The 17,134-nt window shown below is 39.7% G+C and overlaps 1 protein-coding gene across 4 annotated transcripts in view; it reads right to left on the bottom strand.

Annotated features, from left to right (window-relative positions):
• Nucleotides 1-17,134, bottom strand: part of TTF2 (transcription termination factor 2) — a 106,517-nt gene that overhangs the window by 58,787 nt on the left and 30,596 nt on the right. For all 4 annotated transcript variants that reach the window (XM_063104046.1, XM_063104047.1, XM_063104049.1 and 1 more), the window contains exons 19-22: nucleotides 15,034-15,092; nucleotides 13,508-13,658; nucleotides 12,694-12,776; nucleotides 11,218-11,292 (exon numbers count right to left, since the gene is read on the bottom strand). In XM_063104046.1, coding sequence (XP_062960116.1) covers nucleotides 11,218-11,292; nucleotides 12,694-12,776; nucleotides 13,508-13,658; nucleotides 15,034-15,092 — 368 coding nt within the window. The remainder of the gene's footprint in view (nucleotides 1-11,217; nucleotides 11,293-12,693; nucleotides 12,777-13,507; nucleotides 13,659-15,033; nucleotides 15,093-17,134) is intronic.

Genomic DNA, 17,134 nt, shown 5'->3' with positions numbered 1-17,134 from the left:
CCCCGCACCTGGCACGGAAGGAAGGGATTACCCCCATAATTAAAAATCTCAGTGACAGAGTTTTCAAGATGGCGGCGGCTGCGGCGGCTGGCGCGGAGTAGCTGAGGTGGAAAAGGTGGCCACTGGGCCTCAGGCAGCCGGGAAACTTGTGGACCTTCCTCTGGCCATCTCTGAAGGGAGGACTGCTGCTGCTGGCCGGTCGTGGGGGCTCAACGCCACTTTGCCCCCGGCAGGAGAGGCCGCCTCATTTACAGGCAACAGCTTTGAAGTGTGGAGCAGGAAAAGAACTGATTCTTAGCTGCAAAAGCGAGTCTTGAAACAGGGAACACGGCGCCAGGGCTGCTGTGGATGCAGCCAGGATCCCGGAGGCTGGGGCCGCACTGAAGGCGGCCAGCTGCCCTATCCAGGATTCGAGGTTTCAGGCCGGCATTAAAGAAGACTCCTGGGAGCGCCCGAGCGGCGCCGCGACTGAACAGCCCGAGGCGGCAGCGCCGAGAACACGGAAGGCAACAAACCAGAGACAGAGCGAGCGCCCGACCTGGCACAGAACTGTGAGTGATCCCTGGCACAGCTCTGTTCGGGGGGTGGATGCCCACGCGGCTCCCCGCCTGCACCACCAGGCCACTCACTGCCCCGGTGCTGCCTCCATTTTCCCAGGTGCGGGCAGCTCCGCCCTGCTCGGCCATCACTGAGCCCATTTGCTTGGCCTGGCGCAGGGCTTTCCGGACCCTGCGGCCGGCCTCCTCTCCCACTCCCTCCACGGTTCTCTGGCAGGGCTGGGGGTGTGGGGCGTCCCGACCAGTTTTGGGAGGGCTAGGAAGTACGGGCGGGCCGACTGTCACTCCACCACACCCTGGACTCCGGCCCCGGTAAACTTCCTGTTACTGGGAGGCAGATACCATCTCTGCGACCACCAGTTTGGAAAAAAGCCTAACGAATTTCTGGTTGGGAATAGTGTGGTAGGAGAGGTCCCAGGTCCGCTTGAACCTGCCGGAGAGCAGGCTGCAGGCGGGCACTAGACTCGGTTTATACCGGGGGGATACAAAGGTGAACAAGACCCGAGAAAGATCTACACAGTGCTACAAAGGCACCCAGAGAGACCGGTCGTCTGTGCCTAGCAGAAACCTGGTAGACTTCCTGGGCGAGGCGGTGCTGAGCAGGGTCTTGAAGGCCCAGCTGATAGACGAGGGGTGCAGAAGACACGCCCCAACCGAGCACAGTGTGCACAGAGGGGGGAGACGTGCGGCCAGGGAGGCGGAGACTCGACAGAAACCACACACCCGGTGGGGTCGCCACTGCACGATCTAACAGCCTGGGCCAGAGCACACGGAACGGGGAGAAGTCCTGTACAGAAAGTGAAAGCTCAACAGAGATCACACACCCTGTGGTACGTGATCCACCAGCCCAGCAGAGTACAAGCTGACCAGAAAGGTGGCTCCCCGGAGAAGCCCAAGACCCGAGGCAACCACACACACAAGACACTAGAGGCCAACTGAGCAGTCACGGCGGGAGCCATACCAAATTGGCAACCACAGCAACATCCTAGTTAGTCATTAGTCTTAAACCGGTGGACTGTGAAACCCCCTGCCACAATGAATAAACACCAAAAAAAAGACACCAGAAATACAAAAAATCAAGAAAGTACACCACCAAAAGTTAATAAATCTCATACTCTAGATCCTATAGAACAAGAAGCCCTTGAAATAACTGACAAGGAATTTCGAGTGATAATTCTAAGGAAACTGAATGAGATACAAGAAAACTCAGCTAGACATCATGATGAAATGAGGAAAAGTATACAGGATCTGAAAGAGGAAATATACAAGGAAATCAATGTCCTGAAAAAAAATGTAGCAGAACTTGCTGAACTGAAGAAGTTATTCAGCGAAATAAAAAACACAACGGAGAGTTTAACCAGCAGGCTTGTCAAAGTTGAAGAGAGAACCTCTGAACTTGAAGATGGGCTGTTTGAAATAACACAAGCAGACAAAAAGAAAGAAAAAAGAATCAAGGACATGGAAGAAAATCTGAGAGAGATATCAGACAACCTCAAGCGCTCAAATATCCGAGTCATGGGTATTCCAGAAGGGGAGGAAAATGGAGATTCCATTGAAAACATATTCAACAAAATAGTGGCAGAAAACTTCCCAGGTATAGGAAAAATCACAGATCTTCAGATCCAGGAAGCTCAACGATCTCCAAACGTATTCAACCCAAAAAGGCCTTCTCCAAGACATGTCATAGTCAAATTGGCAAAACTCAGAGACAAAGAGAGAATCTTAAAAGCTGCAAGAGAGAAGCGTCAAATCACCTATAAGGGAGCCCCAATCAGGTTAACATCAGACTTTTCATCACAAACCCTAAAAGCTAGAAAGGAATGGGATGATATTTTCAAAATACTAAAAGACAAAGATTGCCAGCCAAGAATACTCTACCCTGCAAGGCTATCCTTCCGAAATGAGGGGCAAATAGTATATTTCTCAGACAAACAAAAACTGCGGGAGTTCACTACCACAAGACCACCCTTACAAGAAATCCTCAAGGGAGTACTGGGTTTGGTTCCTGAAAAATAACTACCACTGCCATAAAAACCTAAGAAAAATCTAAACCCGCTAGTACAATAAAAATGACATTCATGAAGAGAAAACAAGCTAACAAAAACACTATCTACAACCTAAGGAACCAACAAACAAAGAAACCAAACAGTAAATCAGAAAGCAAGGAACAAAAGACACCTAAGACAACCAAACAACCAATAAAATGCTAAGAATAAATCAACACCTTTCAATAACAACTCTTAATGTTAAAGGCTTAAATTCCCCAATTAAAAGACACAGACTGGCTGACTGGATCAAAAAGCAGGACCCAACTATATGCTGCCTACAAGAGACCCACCTCACCCATAAAGATTCACACAGACTAAGAGTGAAAGGATGGAAAAAGATTTACCATGCAAACAGAAAAGAAAAACGAGCTGGAGTGGCTATTCTTATATCTGACAAAATAGACTTTAAACTAAAAACCATAAAAAGAGACAATGAGGGACACTACTTAATGATAAAAGGACTGATCCATCAAGAAGACATAACAATCATAAATATGTACGCACCCAATGTTGGAGCAGCCAGATTTATAAAACAAACTCTATTAGACCTAAAGAAGGAAATAGACACTAATACCATAATAGCAGGGGACCTGAACACTCCACTGTCAATATTAGACAGATCATCTAGGCAAAGAATCAGTAGAGAAACACAAGATCTAAACAAGACTCTAGACCAATTGGAATTGGCAGATATCTACAGAACATTCCACCCAACAACCTCAGAATATTCATTCTTCTCATCAGCACATGGATCATTCTCCAAGATAGATCACATATTAGGTCACAAATCAAGTCTCAATAAATTCAAAAAAATTGGAATTATCCCATGTATCTTCTCAGACCACAATGGATTAAAACTAGAAATTAATAACAAACAAAACTCTGGAAACTATACAAACACATGGAAATTAAACAGCATTCTACTTAATGACATATGGGTCCAAGAAGAAATCAAGCAGGAAATCAAAAAGTTTATTGAAACTAATGAAAACAATGATACATCATACCAAAACCTGTGGGATACTGCAAAAGCAGTATTGAGGGGAAAATTTATTGCATTAAATGCTCACTTCAGAAGAATGGAAAGATGGCAAGTGAACAACCTAACACTTCACCTTAAAGAACTAGAAAAACAAGAACTATCCAATCCTAAAGTTGGCAGACGGAAAGAAATCATTAAGATCAGAGCAGAACTGAATGAAATTGAAAACCAAAAAACAATTCAAAAGACCAACGAATCAAAAAGTTGGTTTTTTGAAAAGATAAATAAAATTGACAAACCATTAGCATGGCTAACAAAAAAAAGAAGAGAGAAGACTCAAATAACAAAAATTAGAAATGAAAAAGGCGATATTACAACTGATTCATCTGAAATACAAGGAATCATTCGAGACTACTATAAACAACTATACGCCAACAAATTTGAAAATCTGGAGGAAATGGATAAATTTCTGGACACACACAAGCTCCCAAAACTGAACCGTGAAGACGTAGAAAATTTGAACAGACCAATAACAATAAAGGAGATTGAAGCTGTTATCAGAAGGCTCCCAACAAAGAAAAGCCCAGGACCAGATGGATTCACAGCAGAATTTTACCAAACATTCAAAGAGGAATTGACACCGATTCTTTACAAACTATTCCAAAAGATTGAAACGGACGCAAATCTCCCAAACTCATTCTATGAAGCAAACATCATCCTGATACCAAAACCAGGTAAAGATATAACCAAAAAAGAAAACTACAGGCCGATATCCTTGATGAATATAGATGCAAAAATCCTCACTAAAATACTAGCAAACAGAATACAGCAACACATACGAAAAATTATTCATCACGATCAAGTGGGATTCATCCCAGGGATGCAAGGTTGGTTCAACATACGCAAATCAATAAATGTGATACACCATATTAATAAACTCAAACACAAGGACCATATGATCATCTCTATAGATGCTGAAAAAGCATTTGATAAAGTTCAACACTCATTCATGACAAAGACCCTCTATAAGTTAGGTATAGAGGGAAAGTATCTCAACATAATTAAAGCCATATATGACAAACCCACTGCCAATATCATCCTGAATGGGGAAAAGCTGAAAGCTTTTCCTTTAAGAACAGGCACCAGACAAGGATGCCCACTCTCACCACTCCTATTCAACATAGTGTTGGAAGTACTAGCCAGAGCAATCAGAGAAGAGAAGGAAATAAAGGGCATCCAGATTGGAAAAGATGAAGTCAAACTGTCCCTGTTTGCAGATGACATGATCCTATATATCGAACAGCCTAAAACCTCTACAAAAAAACTCTTGGAATTGATAAATGATTTCAGCACAGTAGCAGGATACAAAATCAACACACAAAAATCAGTAGCATTTCTTTTCTCCAATAGTGAACATGCAGAAGGAGAAATCAAGAAAGCCTGCCCATTTACAATAGCCACCAAAAAAATAAAATACTTAGGAATTGAGTTAACCAAGGAGGTGAAAAATCTCTATAATGAGAACTACAAACCACTGCTGAGAGAAATTAGAGAGGATACAAGAAGATGGAAAGATATTCCATGCTCTTGGATTGGAAGAATCAACATAGTGAAAATGTCCATACTACCCAAAGTGATATACAAATTCAATGCAATCCCCATCAAAATTCCAAAGACATTTTTCTCAGAAATGGAAAAAACTATTCAGACATTTATATGGAACAATAAAAGACCACGAATAGCCAAAGCAATGCTCAGCAAAAAAAATAAAGCTGGAGGCATAACACTACCTGACTTTAAGCTATACTACAAAGCTATAATAACCAAAACAGTATGGTACTGGCATAAAAACAGACACACTGACCAATGGAATAGAATAGAGAATCCAGAAATCAACCCACACACTTACTGCCATCTGATCTTTGACAAAGGCACCAAGCCTATTCACTGGCGAAGGGACTGCCTCTTCAGCAAATGGTGCTGGGATAACTGGATATCCATATGCAGGAGAATGAAACTAGATCCATACCTCTCACCGTATACTAAAATCAACTCAAAATGGATTAAGGATTTAAATATACACCCTGAAACAATAAAACTTCTTAAAGAAAACATAGGAGAAACACTTCAGGAAATAGGACTGGACACAGACTTCATGAATACGACCCCAAAAGCACGGGCAACCAAAGGGAAAATAAACAAATGGGATTATATCAAACTAAAAAGCTTCTGCACAGCAAAAGAAACAATTAAAAGAGTTAAAAGACAACCAACAGAGTGGGAGAAAATATTTGCAAAATATACATCTGACAAAGGATTAATATCCAGAATATATAAGGAACTCAAACAACTTTACAAGAAGAAAACAAGCAACCCAATTAAAAAATGGGCAAAAGAGCTAAGTAGGCATTTCTCTAAGGAAGATATACAAATGGCCAACAGACATATGAAAAAATGCTCAACATCACTCAGCATCCGGGAAATGCAAATCAAAACCACATTGAGATACCATCTAACCCCAGTTAGGATGGCTAAAATCCAAAAGACTATGAACGATAAATGCTGGCGAGGCTGCGGAGAAAAAGGAACTCTCATACATGGTTGGTGGGACTGCAAAATGGTGCAGCCTCTATGGAAAATGGTATGGAGGTTCCTTAAACAATTGCAAATAGATCTACCATACGACCCAGCCATCCCACTGTTGGGAATATACCCAGAGGAATGGAAATCATCAAGTCGAAGGTATACCTGTTCCCCAATGTTCATCGCAGCACTCTTTACAATAGCCAAGAGTTGGAACCAGCCCAAATGCCCATCATCAGATGAGTGGATACGGAAAATGTGGTACATCTACACAATGGAATACTACTCAGCTATAAAAACGAATGAAATACTGCCATTTGCAACAACATGGATGGACCTCGAGAGAATTATATTAAGTGAAACGAGTCAGGCACAGAAAGAGAAATACCACATGTTCTCACTTATTGGTGGGAGCTAAAAATTAATATATAAATTCACACACACACATACACACATACACACACAAACCGGGGGGGGGGGGGAAGAAGATATAACAACCACAATTATTTGAAGTTGATACAACAAACAAACAGAAAGGACATGGTTGGGGGGAGGGGGGGAGGGAGAAGGGAGGGAGGTTTTGGTGATGGGGAGCATTAATCAGCTACAATGTATATCGACAAAATAAAATTTAAAAAATAAAAAAATAAAATAAAATAAAAAAATAAAAAAAAAATAATAAAAGGAAGACAAGGAAATCTGTCTGAAGTAGTCAGGGAAGTCTCCATTAAGGAGTTAAGTTTTAATGTGTGACTTCTAGGATGAGCACTGGTTTGCCAGATGGACTAATGAGGAGGGTGTCCCAGGGAATGAGAACATGTGTAAAAAACCACAGTATGATTTAAAATATGGTATGTTGGAGGAAGATCATGTCGTCCAGTCTACTCAGCCATGTTGTACCAGAATGGCAAAAGCTCAAGAGGTTGGCAGGGCCAGACCAAGAGTGGTTGTGCATATCATGCTAAGAAACTTAGATTTTATTTTATAGGAAGTGAGAGCTACTAAAGAATATGAGGAGTAGAATTATACAATCAGATTATTTAGTTAGGAAGAGCCCTTTGGTGGTGATGTAGAGCAGGACAGGAATCAGTGTAGCTGGGAAAGGGACATGGCAGCGGGGATGGGAAGGAAGGGATGGTTATCAGAAATGTTTAGAAAATACAGTTATGTTAGACCACAAATCAAGTCTCAACAAATATAAAATATCAGAGTCATATCAAGTATCTTTTCAGACCACAATGGAATAAAACTAGAAATCAATAAAAGAACTTTAGAACCTGTACAAATACATGGAAATTAAATAACATGGTCCTAAACAACCAAAATGGGTCAATGAAGAAATTAAGAAGGAAATTAAAAAATTCCTTGAAACAAATGAAAATAGAAACAACAACATACTAAAGACCCCAAATAGCCAAAGCAATCCTGAGCAAAAAGAACAAAGTTGGAGGCATCACACTACCTGACTTCAAAATATACTACAAAACTATAGTAACCAAAAGAGCATGGTACTGGCATAAAAACAGACACATATGGGTCAAGAGTTTGGATCCCCGTACTGGCCAGCCACCGGAAAAAAAAAAAAAAAAAAACCCTAACACATAGACCAATGGAACAGAATAAACCCACAAATAAATCCATGTGTCTACACCCAACTGATTTTCAACAAAGGTGCCAAGAAATTACATTGGGGAAAGGATAGCCTCTTCAATAAATGGTGCTGTAAAAACTGGTTATCCATATGCAGAAGATTGAAACTAGAGCTCTATCTCTCACCATACAGAAAAATCAACTCAAAATGTATTAAAGATTTAAATGTAAGACCTGAAATTATAAAACTACTAGAAGAAAACATGAGTAAAAAATATCAAGGCTTTGGCAGGGCAAGAATTTTATGGAGAAGGCTTCTAAAACTTAGGCAACTAAAGCAAAAATAGACAAATGGGATTACATCAAACTAAAAAGCTTCTGCACAGCAAAGGAAACAATCAACAGAGTGAAGAGGCAGCCTGCAGAATGGAAAAAGATATCTGAAAACTATTCATCTGACCAGGGATTAGTACCTAGTATATGCAAGGAACTTAAACACTCAATAGCAAAAAAACCCAATTAATCTGATTGAAAAATGGGCAAATGACCTGAATAGACTTTTCTCAAAAGACAGTGGCCAACAGGTATGTGAAAATACGCTCAACATCACTATCATCAGGGAAATGCAAATCAAAACCACAATGAAATATCATCTTACTCCAGTTAGAATGGTTATTATCAAAAAGACAATAAACAATAAATGCTGGCAAGGATGTGGAGAAAGTGCAACTCTTATATAATGCTGGTGGGCATGTAAATTAGTACAGCTGTTATGGAAAACAGTATGGAGTTCCTCAAAAAATTAAAAATAGAACTACCATATGATCCAGTAATCTCACCACTGGGTATATATCTGAAGGAAACGAAATCAGTATACCAAAGAGATATTGTACCCCCATGTTTACTGCAGCACTATTTACAATAGCCTAGACATGGAATCAATCTAAGTGACCATCAACAGATCAACAGATAAAGGAAATGTGGTATATATACACAATGGAATGCTACTCAACTATAAAAAAAGAATGAATCCTGTCATTTGTAGCAACATGGATGAGTCTGGAAGATATTATGTTAAATGAAATAAGTCAGGCACAAAAAGATAAATATCACATGTTCTCATTCACATATTAGAGCTAAAAAAAAAAAAGTAAGCTCATAGAAGTGGAGAGTAGAATTGAGGTTACTAGAAGCTGGTAAGGATGGGGGAGGGGGAATAGGGAGAAGTTGATTAATGGATACAAAATTACAGTTAGACAGGAAGAATAAGCTCTAGTATTCTATAGTAGTGCTAGGTATCTATATGAACAATAATTTACTGTGTATATTTTTAAATGGCTAGAAGAGAAAAGTTCAAATGTTCTCATCATAAAGAAATGATAAATGTTTACAGTGAAGGATAGGCTAATTAGCTTAACTTGATCATCACGCAGTATATACATTTATTAAAATATTACTCTGTACCCTAAAAATATGTACAATTATTGTGTGTCAACTAAAAAATAAAATTAAAAAAGGAAATACAATTAAAGTAGTTGGTATGTGAAAAGTGAGAAAGAGGGAGGAGTCTAGTTTCTGGCTATATTACTAGATAAACAGAGATACTACAGACAGTCCCTGACTTATGATGGTTTAAGATTTTTTGACTTTACCATGGTATGAATGTGATACTCATTCAGTAGAAACCTACTTTGAGTACCCATACAACCGTTCTGTTTCTCACTTTCAGTACAGTATTCAATAAATTATTGAGATATTCACATTTTATTATAAAATAGGCTTTATGTTAGATGATTTTTCCCAACTGTAGGCTAATGTAAGTGTTCTGACACGTTTAAGGCAGGCGAGGCTAAGCTATGATGTTCAGTAGGTTAGGAGTATCGAATGCATTTTCAACTTACAGTATTTTCAACTGACATTGGATTTACTGGGACATAACCCCATCGTAACATAAGGAACATCTGTATTCACAAATACAATGAATAAAGAAGAAAAGGTAGATTTGAGGCGGTAGGAAGAAAGAAACAATTTCAGTGTGTGACATTTTGAGTCCCTGGAACATGTAATTGTACCTGCTACACAGAAGGTGCTCAGTAGACATCAGTTTTATAAGCTGAATGCACAAATGAATGCATTAATGGATAATGGATGAGCATGTGAACACTCAGATTCAGATATTTATCAGGGATTTGGATGTCCAAGTCTGAAGTTGAGGAGACCATGGAAACAAAGATACGGATTTCAGACTTACTTAATTCTTATCCACTTAAGTGGATAGAATTTTTTAAGGAAACGGCATAGAGAGTGAGTGGAGAAATAAGTTCAAGACAGAAAAACTGGGCCGGCCTGTGGCTCACTCGGTAGAGTGCGGTGCTGATAACACCAAGGCCACGGGTTCGGATCCTATATAGGGATGGCCGGTTTGCTCACTGGGTGAGCGTGGTGCTGTCAAGACAGAAAAACTAACATAGTCACTGTATTTGGCAAATTTTGGAAGTCATTGGCGCCCCTCATCAGGAGCAGTCTCAGTGGAGGATGAGGGGTAAAAGCCAGTTTGCAAAGGTTGAGGAATGAATGGGAGGTAAGCAAGTAAAGACTCATGGTGATTTCTAATTCTTTGGGAAACTTGATCATAAAAAGCAGGAAGGAAAAGAGGGCCATAGAGTGGGTTGTAGCACTAAGGCAGGTTTTGTTGTTTTTAAAGACAGGAGGGCCTCAAATAGAGAAATATTCTGCACAATTACTGGCTTGTGCTCTTCAGAAATGTCAGTGTCATAAAACACAAAGAAAGACTGAGGTACTCTTCCAGATTAAAGGAGAAAAAGTCATGACAACTGCATGCCACACAGTATCTGCAATTTTTTTTGGCTACAAAGGACATCACTGGGACCAGTGGTAAAATTGAACAAGGTCTACAGATCAGATAATAGTATTCTATTGATATTAATATCCTAATTTTGATAATTTTATTGTAGTTTTGTAAGAGAATGTCCTAATTTTAGAAAATGCACAGTAAAGTACTTAAGAATAAAGAAGCATTGTTACAACTTACCTTCAAATGGTCCACAAAAAAGTTTATACACACATGCACACAAACACAGTATACACCAATTTTTTGATACTATTCTTGCAACTTTTCTATATGTCTGAAATTATGTCAAAATAAAAGTTAAAAGCAAAAAAAAAAAACCAAAAAGAAAAAAAAAGACAGAGAGGAGGATCCTTTCATGAACCACCTTGACTGAGCTATTATACACAAGCTTGTTCTTCTTTTGCTGTAACCAACTCCAAAGTTACCCCCAAATTGCTTATTTCCTTCCAACTATAAAATGCCTGAGGTTATGCCTCAGTAGCATCATTTGTAAAGTGATCACCAAATATTTTATATTCTACCAAGAAAGATTTTCACGCAAGCAGAAGTTGGGAAGGGTCCTAGGTTCTGGGGACCTTTACTTACCTATGTATGACAACATCTTTCTCCTGCCCTACTCGATAAATTCGGTCACAAGCTTGATCTTCAAGTGATGGATTCCTGTTAGAAGAGAGTTACCCCTCAAAGGTACTGACATCGTAGACCAGAGGTGGCAAACTATAGCCCATGGCCAAGTCCAGCCCACAGCCTGTTTTTGTATGGTTCTACAGCTAAAAATGGTTGTTACAGTTTTAAAGGGGTTTAATAAAACAAAACAAAACACAAAGAAGAGTATGCAACAGAGAACTATCTGGCCTACAGTGCCTAAAATATTTACAGAAAAAAACTTGTCGACCCCTATCGTCAGCTATATTGGCCTAAGACAGGCTGCTGCCAGATATCTTCCTGCCCTCTAATGAGAAATTGGGGTCAGACTGCTAATAATAACTCTCAGCACTATCACCAGTTGACAACTATAAATAACGGAGGTGAAACCAATACTCAAGTCCAGTCTCTGGTTTCTAGCTAGATAGATGACCTTGGGCAAGTTATCTAGCTTCAGATGCTACCTGGAAATGTGAAGCCTGGCTAATGATCACGAATACATACCCTTTTCAACTTTAATATTCTAAGATTCAACTAAGGTGATTTAATTTGTTTCCTTCTTTATTGATTCTCATTATCAATTCCCAATTAGTTTCTCATCTTAGCTCTTTAAAATTTTGATAACACTTCTCCATCTCAGGAAACAGCATAATTCTCAGTATGCTTTCCTCACTCATGTGTATAGGGAAGTCCCGAGTAAGACCTAAAAAAGTTCTCCTGGAAGATAACCAGTTGACCTGTTTGTATCAATCTGGGCTTCCTGGAGAATTAGACACAATGGCAATCTCTGGCAACAGTGCAGTGCCTGGTGCCCAGTCTTTGACTGGCATAATTGTAAAACCAGAAACTGGTACTAATTACAAAACTTTCTCCTAGCAACACACTAACTCATTTATCCTATATCCAGGAAAGATGTTGTTGTGCTCCTGGTATTGACACTACATATAACAAATACAAGGGTTATATATTAAGTGCATGTCTAATGAAATCAGAAAATTCCTATGCCTTTTCCTTTTGGACTAATGCTTCTCTCTTCTACAAGGCTGAGATTTCCTTGATCTCATCAAATACATCTAGAATATGGTATTCTAGAAAATAGGTAAACTGAGCAATATTAGCTCTTAGCCATGAGAAGAAGTTGTGCTCCCAGTTTCCATGTAAACAGATGTTAAATTACCAATAAAGTGAATGAACTATTTTAAGTAGTCATCTGATGCTCTGCTTGCTCAGGAATTCAAGGAAGTCAATTAGCCTTACACCCTGTTTAGATCTGTATCTACAGACATACATGTATAAGGACATCTCCATAATACAAACAGAGCACATTCAACATAGGAGGTCACTCCCTACTGCCCCCCGAGCCCACCGGTCTCCCTGCTATGCTGTGAAAACTCCAGAAAAATCCAGAATTGTTACCAGTGCATGTCCAGAAGAAAAAGATGGTTTCCTCCAGTCAGGTTTAGACCAACACCTCCAGCCAAGAGAGAGATTAGCATAACCTTCAAAGGAAACACACCATAAACTTTATACAGACTTGGTCTCATAAATCTGTCCTCTGTCTCAGGTTCAAGCCAAAGATCAATACAGGTAAGCATTGTGTTCTTATCAAATTTCCTTCTGTTGTTATAAATGCAACTTGTTTTTGAAACTTTAAGATGTCATCTCCCATGCCTCACCTTTTAGAAAATTCTTACATCTCATTTTTTTGTGAGTCAACCTCAAAAAATTAATTGAGTACCTGCCAAAATATATAAATAGTGCAATTTAGAGCCCTGAGGGGTGGTCAGATCAATAAACTTTCTATTAACCAGATGATGTCTATTCTATTAGTCCCTGCTCTTTCACTGCTTTAATAATCTTCCTGCCTATGATTCAACTTATGCTTCCCAAATCCTAATTATCTATAATTAGATGCCTTTGTTCTTCCATTTCTTTTCACATTTCCTCATATCAAAATCCCACCTATTCTTCAAGGCTTGCCTCCTCCACAAAGATTCTCCTGATCCTAACCAGCTCAGCTCTTAATCTCTTTTTAGTCCTCATATTTTATTCTCTTTAAAGTATCTGCAAACTTTGATAAGTACCCCAATAAATGTCTAATAAATTATAACCTCTTAGAGGGATCAAGGCTAGGAATATTTCTAAGTTGAGTTGCTATATTATAATTCTCTCTGTATAACTGAGAACAATTTGCTCTTAATTATATAGCTCTGATGTGACCAGCTTGTACCTGAGGGTCCCTGGAGTGGTTAAATGCCTCTACCAAGTCCATCCTCTGTTTGGGGTTGACGGAGCCATCAATGGTGGCATAAGTCAGTCCATGCCTCTTAAGGTGCAATGCTACAACTTTCAGCATGCTGGTCCACTGAGAGACGATGACACTGAAAAGAAGCATTAAAAAAAAAAGCCAACCCCCCAAAACAGATTAAACAGACTCATCTGCAGGGCTTTAACACTTCTGTCATTCTTAAGATTAGTCATCAAATGCAGACAAGGTAAAGCCTTCTGCTACCTAAGGGAAAAAGGCACACATTTAGGTTATGCTATAAGATTATAAAGTTTCCAGTTATTTCTAGATCCATTCTACAACTTATCTGGTACTAAATGAAGTCAGGAAAAAAGTGGTGGCTAGACTAAAGTAACAACTCCAGCCTTCTTTTACTGGGGGGCTTAGTGCTCATCCAGAGATCTGTGGTTCTGCAGAAAAGGGATACTGGTCACTCTTTAGGGAGCCAGAATCACACATTGGTGCCAGCCAGGACAACACTCCTGCTGCTTCCCCAACCCCCAATGCTATGTTTTAATTAGAGTTTTAAATTTTTATTTTATTTTTCCATCCTTTATTCTTTTATTTATTTTTTTAACTGAAAGATTACAAAGCTATTGACTAGTCTAAAAGATGACTAGCCCAAGGAGAGGGGGGAAAAAACAAAAAAGCAAAAGAAAATTAAAAAACAACAAAACTTCTGAAGCACAAATGCCAGTCTTTTTTATGTAAAAATTTGTGAGCTAACCATACTGTAAATTCCAATGAACTCTTCTAAGTGTATCCTCATTCAAACTAAATATGCTTCCAAGCTCAGGCAAGACTCCAAAAACTACAGACACAGCCCACTGGACAACTTAAAGATGGCAACAGGCTTAAACAATAACAGCTGTCCACTCCCAAAGAGGACTTGTACAGTCAGGTAACTCTCAGGTCATTTGTTCATAAACGGGAAAAGAATCACAGAAACCTCAAGGTATCAATCAGTCTAGACTCACACTTTCAGGCTTTTATCTCCAATCAACAATTTTTCCAATACATATCTCATTAAAAATTGTCATAAATGTAAATTTTTAGATTGAAGTATTTCATATATACAAATGCAGGTGCATAACACACATGTCAGGTGCAACAAATGACAAATGAACCTTGTATCCAAGTACCCAGCTTAAGAACATTACCAGAACTGCTGGAGCTTTCTGTCTGATTTTTCTATCTGTCACTCCCTTCCTTTTCTCTATGTGCTTCCCTACCTTTAAACACTATTTCAGATGCTTAGCTTACCCCGATCCTCTAGGGATTCCCTTTTCAATCTGTGCCACAAATATTTAACTAGAAATCACAGGAAATTTGTGCTATAATCTCCGTGCTTTCTGCTAAGCATGACTCAATGTGTTTGATATAAAAATCTAAGATTTATGACTATCAGCAATATCAAATTTTCTTGCTTAATTATAACCAATACTTAAATAATGAAATAAAACATTTACCTCTTTTGGGACCCTGAATTTCTTCGAATTGCCTCCAATTCCGCCAACAGAGACAATATCTGGGAAAAGGTTACATTAACACTGTAGGTTTAAGCAATGCAATTTTCTCCACCTTCTCTCACCTGAATGACAGTGTCTCCTGGATGGCCTCCATGCTTCTGGTCTTAGCCCTCTCTATGCCACCCTCCTCTCTGCTGCCAGCAGGCTATTTCTAAAATGTAAGCTTGCCACTTTACTTCCTGGCTAAAGCCTTTTCCCTGGCTTCCCACTGAGGACAAAGCCCAAGCTCCTTAAAATGACCTGCTGGATCCTTGCTGCTCTGGCCTCTGCTTACTTCTCTAGGCTTGTCTTTCACTATGCTCTCAAATGACCCTTTAATCATACCAAAATTCTTCCTCCAATAAGTCACACTTTGTCTCATCTTTGTGCATTCTGTTCCCTCTGCCTGGAACACCCTTCCATGTCAGCTTAATTTCACTTCTTCTTGGAGATCCTCCCCAGCCCCCAAAGTACAGGCCGGGTGCCCACTGCCTGTGTGCTATGATGGCACCTTTTGTTTCCATTATTATGGCCCTTATCACACTATATATTAATTGCTTATTAATCATCTCTCACTTCCAGGATTTGAGATGCTCCAAGGAGGCAACGGCAGCACATGGCTGCTTCATTTCTGTACTCCTAGCCCCCAGTACACTGCTAGAACAGAGGAGGTACTATCCTAATATCTGCCGAAGAAGAAAGTGAAAGATCTTTACCCACTTTAAGTCCTGCTCCAAATGTTGTTGAAAAAGAGGACCTGTCCAGATTGAAAAATAATTCTTAAAGCTCCCAAACAAGCTCTCTGGGTATTTACCAAAAATCCTTTGGGCACATACGAGTCCACACGAGAGCAGTCAGTAAGAACACATGGGGCATGACTTTGGAGAGCAGCTGGGTTCATTCTTCCTGACTGCTAATGTGAAAGACCTTTTGAAAGCCTCTAAGGGCCTTAGAGTTCATTCCCAGAATGGAGGAGGAGGAAGAAACTGGACTAGAAATCAATCAGATGACTATAGTTCTCGCTCTGCTATCACATAGCTATACCACCTTAGAACTCAGATTCCTCATCAGTAACTCAGATTCCTCATCACATGGCTATACCGTCTTGGAACTCAGATTCCTCACCAGTAATTCCTCATCTGACTCTGGAGCTTGAGCCATATAAATTCCAAGGTGCCCTGAGCTCCCAAATTTTGGGTTTTATGTAGTGGTAAGCTGTAGAGCTCTATCACATGAGGCTGCTCAGTCTTAACATAACATTCTGATGCTTAGGCAGGGCTGTACCACCTGAATAAACAGGAAGAAAAGCAGGTACATCTGCTTTTTACTTAACAATAGAACAGAGACACAGAAGTGCCTGGTGTCTCGGCAATTTGAGGTTGTGGAAGGTGCTGTGATTCCCACATGAAAAAACTGGCAATATGTATTTTGAGAAAACTGAAGTGGGAAGGCTGGATTCATGGTCCATGAACTGGGGGACTAATTCCAGTACAAAGACGCTCTCCCTACATGAAATAATCTTAAGTGGTTTGAACTATTAATGAGCTTACGTTAAGAAGCCTTATGAATAAATACGACCTGAGAATTAGTCAAGGAACACGAATTATTAGGAATATAAGTTTTAATCCAATAGCTAACTCTGAAGGTGCTAGAACATAAACTTTGGCCTTATATTGTGCTCTTCTTAATTTTCTCTCAGCTGTTAGTGTTAAAGACCTAGGTAAATATTTCCAAAATTTAATTAAAAGGCAGCATTTCTTTTCTTTTCTTAAAATAATACCATTCCCCTGGCAGTGACCTCCCTTCTAGTTACATCTTTTTAAAAAAAGCCTTTGAAGAGAGTCTACGAATGGCAGCTTAAGATCATAATGGAGAGAAAAAAATAAGCCCCACTTTCAGGGCATGCAAGATAATGGAGCACATAAACCAACAGAAAGGCAGGACTCAAGTTATGGCATAGCTCAGCCTTCCTCTAGCAGAACTCTTCAGCCTTCCAAAGCTTTGGTGGAAACAGGCTGGCCGAATAGCTCACTTGGTTAGAGCATGGAGCTGATAACACCAA

Source organism: Cynocephalus volans, chromosome 8, assembly GCF_027409185.1.
Source record: "Cynocephalus volans isolate mCynVol1 chromosome 8, mCynVol1.pri, whole genome shotgun sequence".
Taxonomy (NCBI): domain Eukaryota; kingdom Metazoa; phylum Chordata; class Mammalia; order Dermoptera; family Cynocephalidae; genus Cynocephalus; species Cynocephalus volans.
Note: the sequence above shows the minus strand (reverse complement) of the source record. Positions and strands in the feature narration are given on the sequence as shown.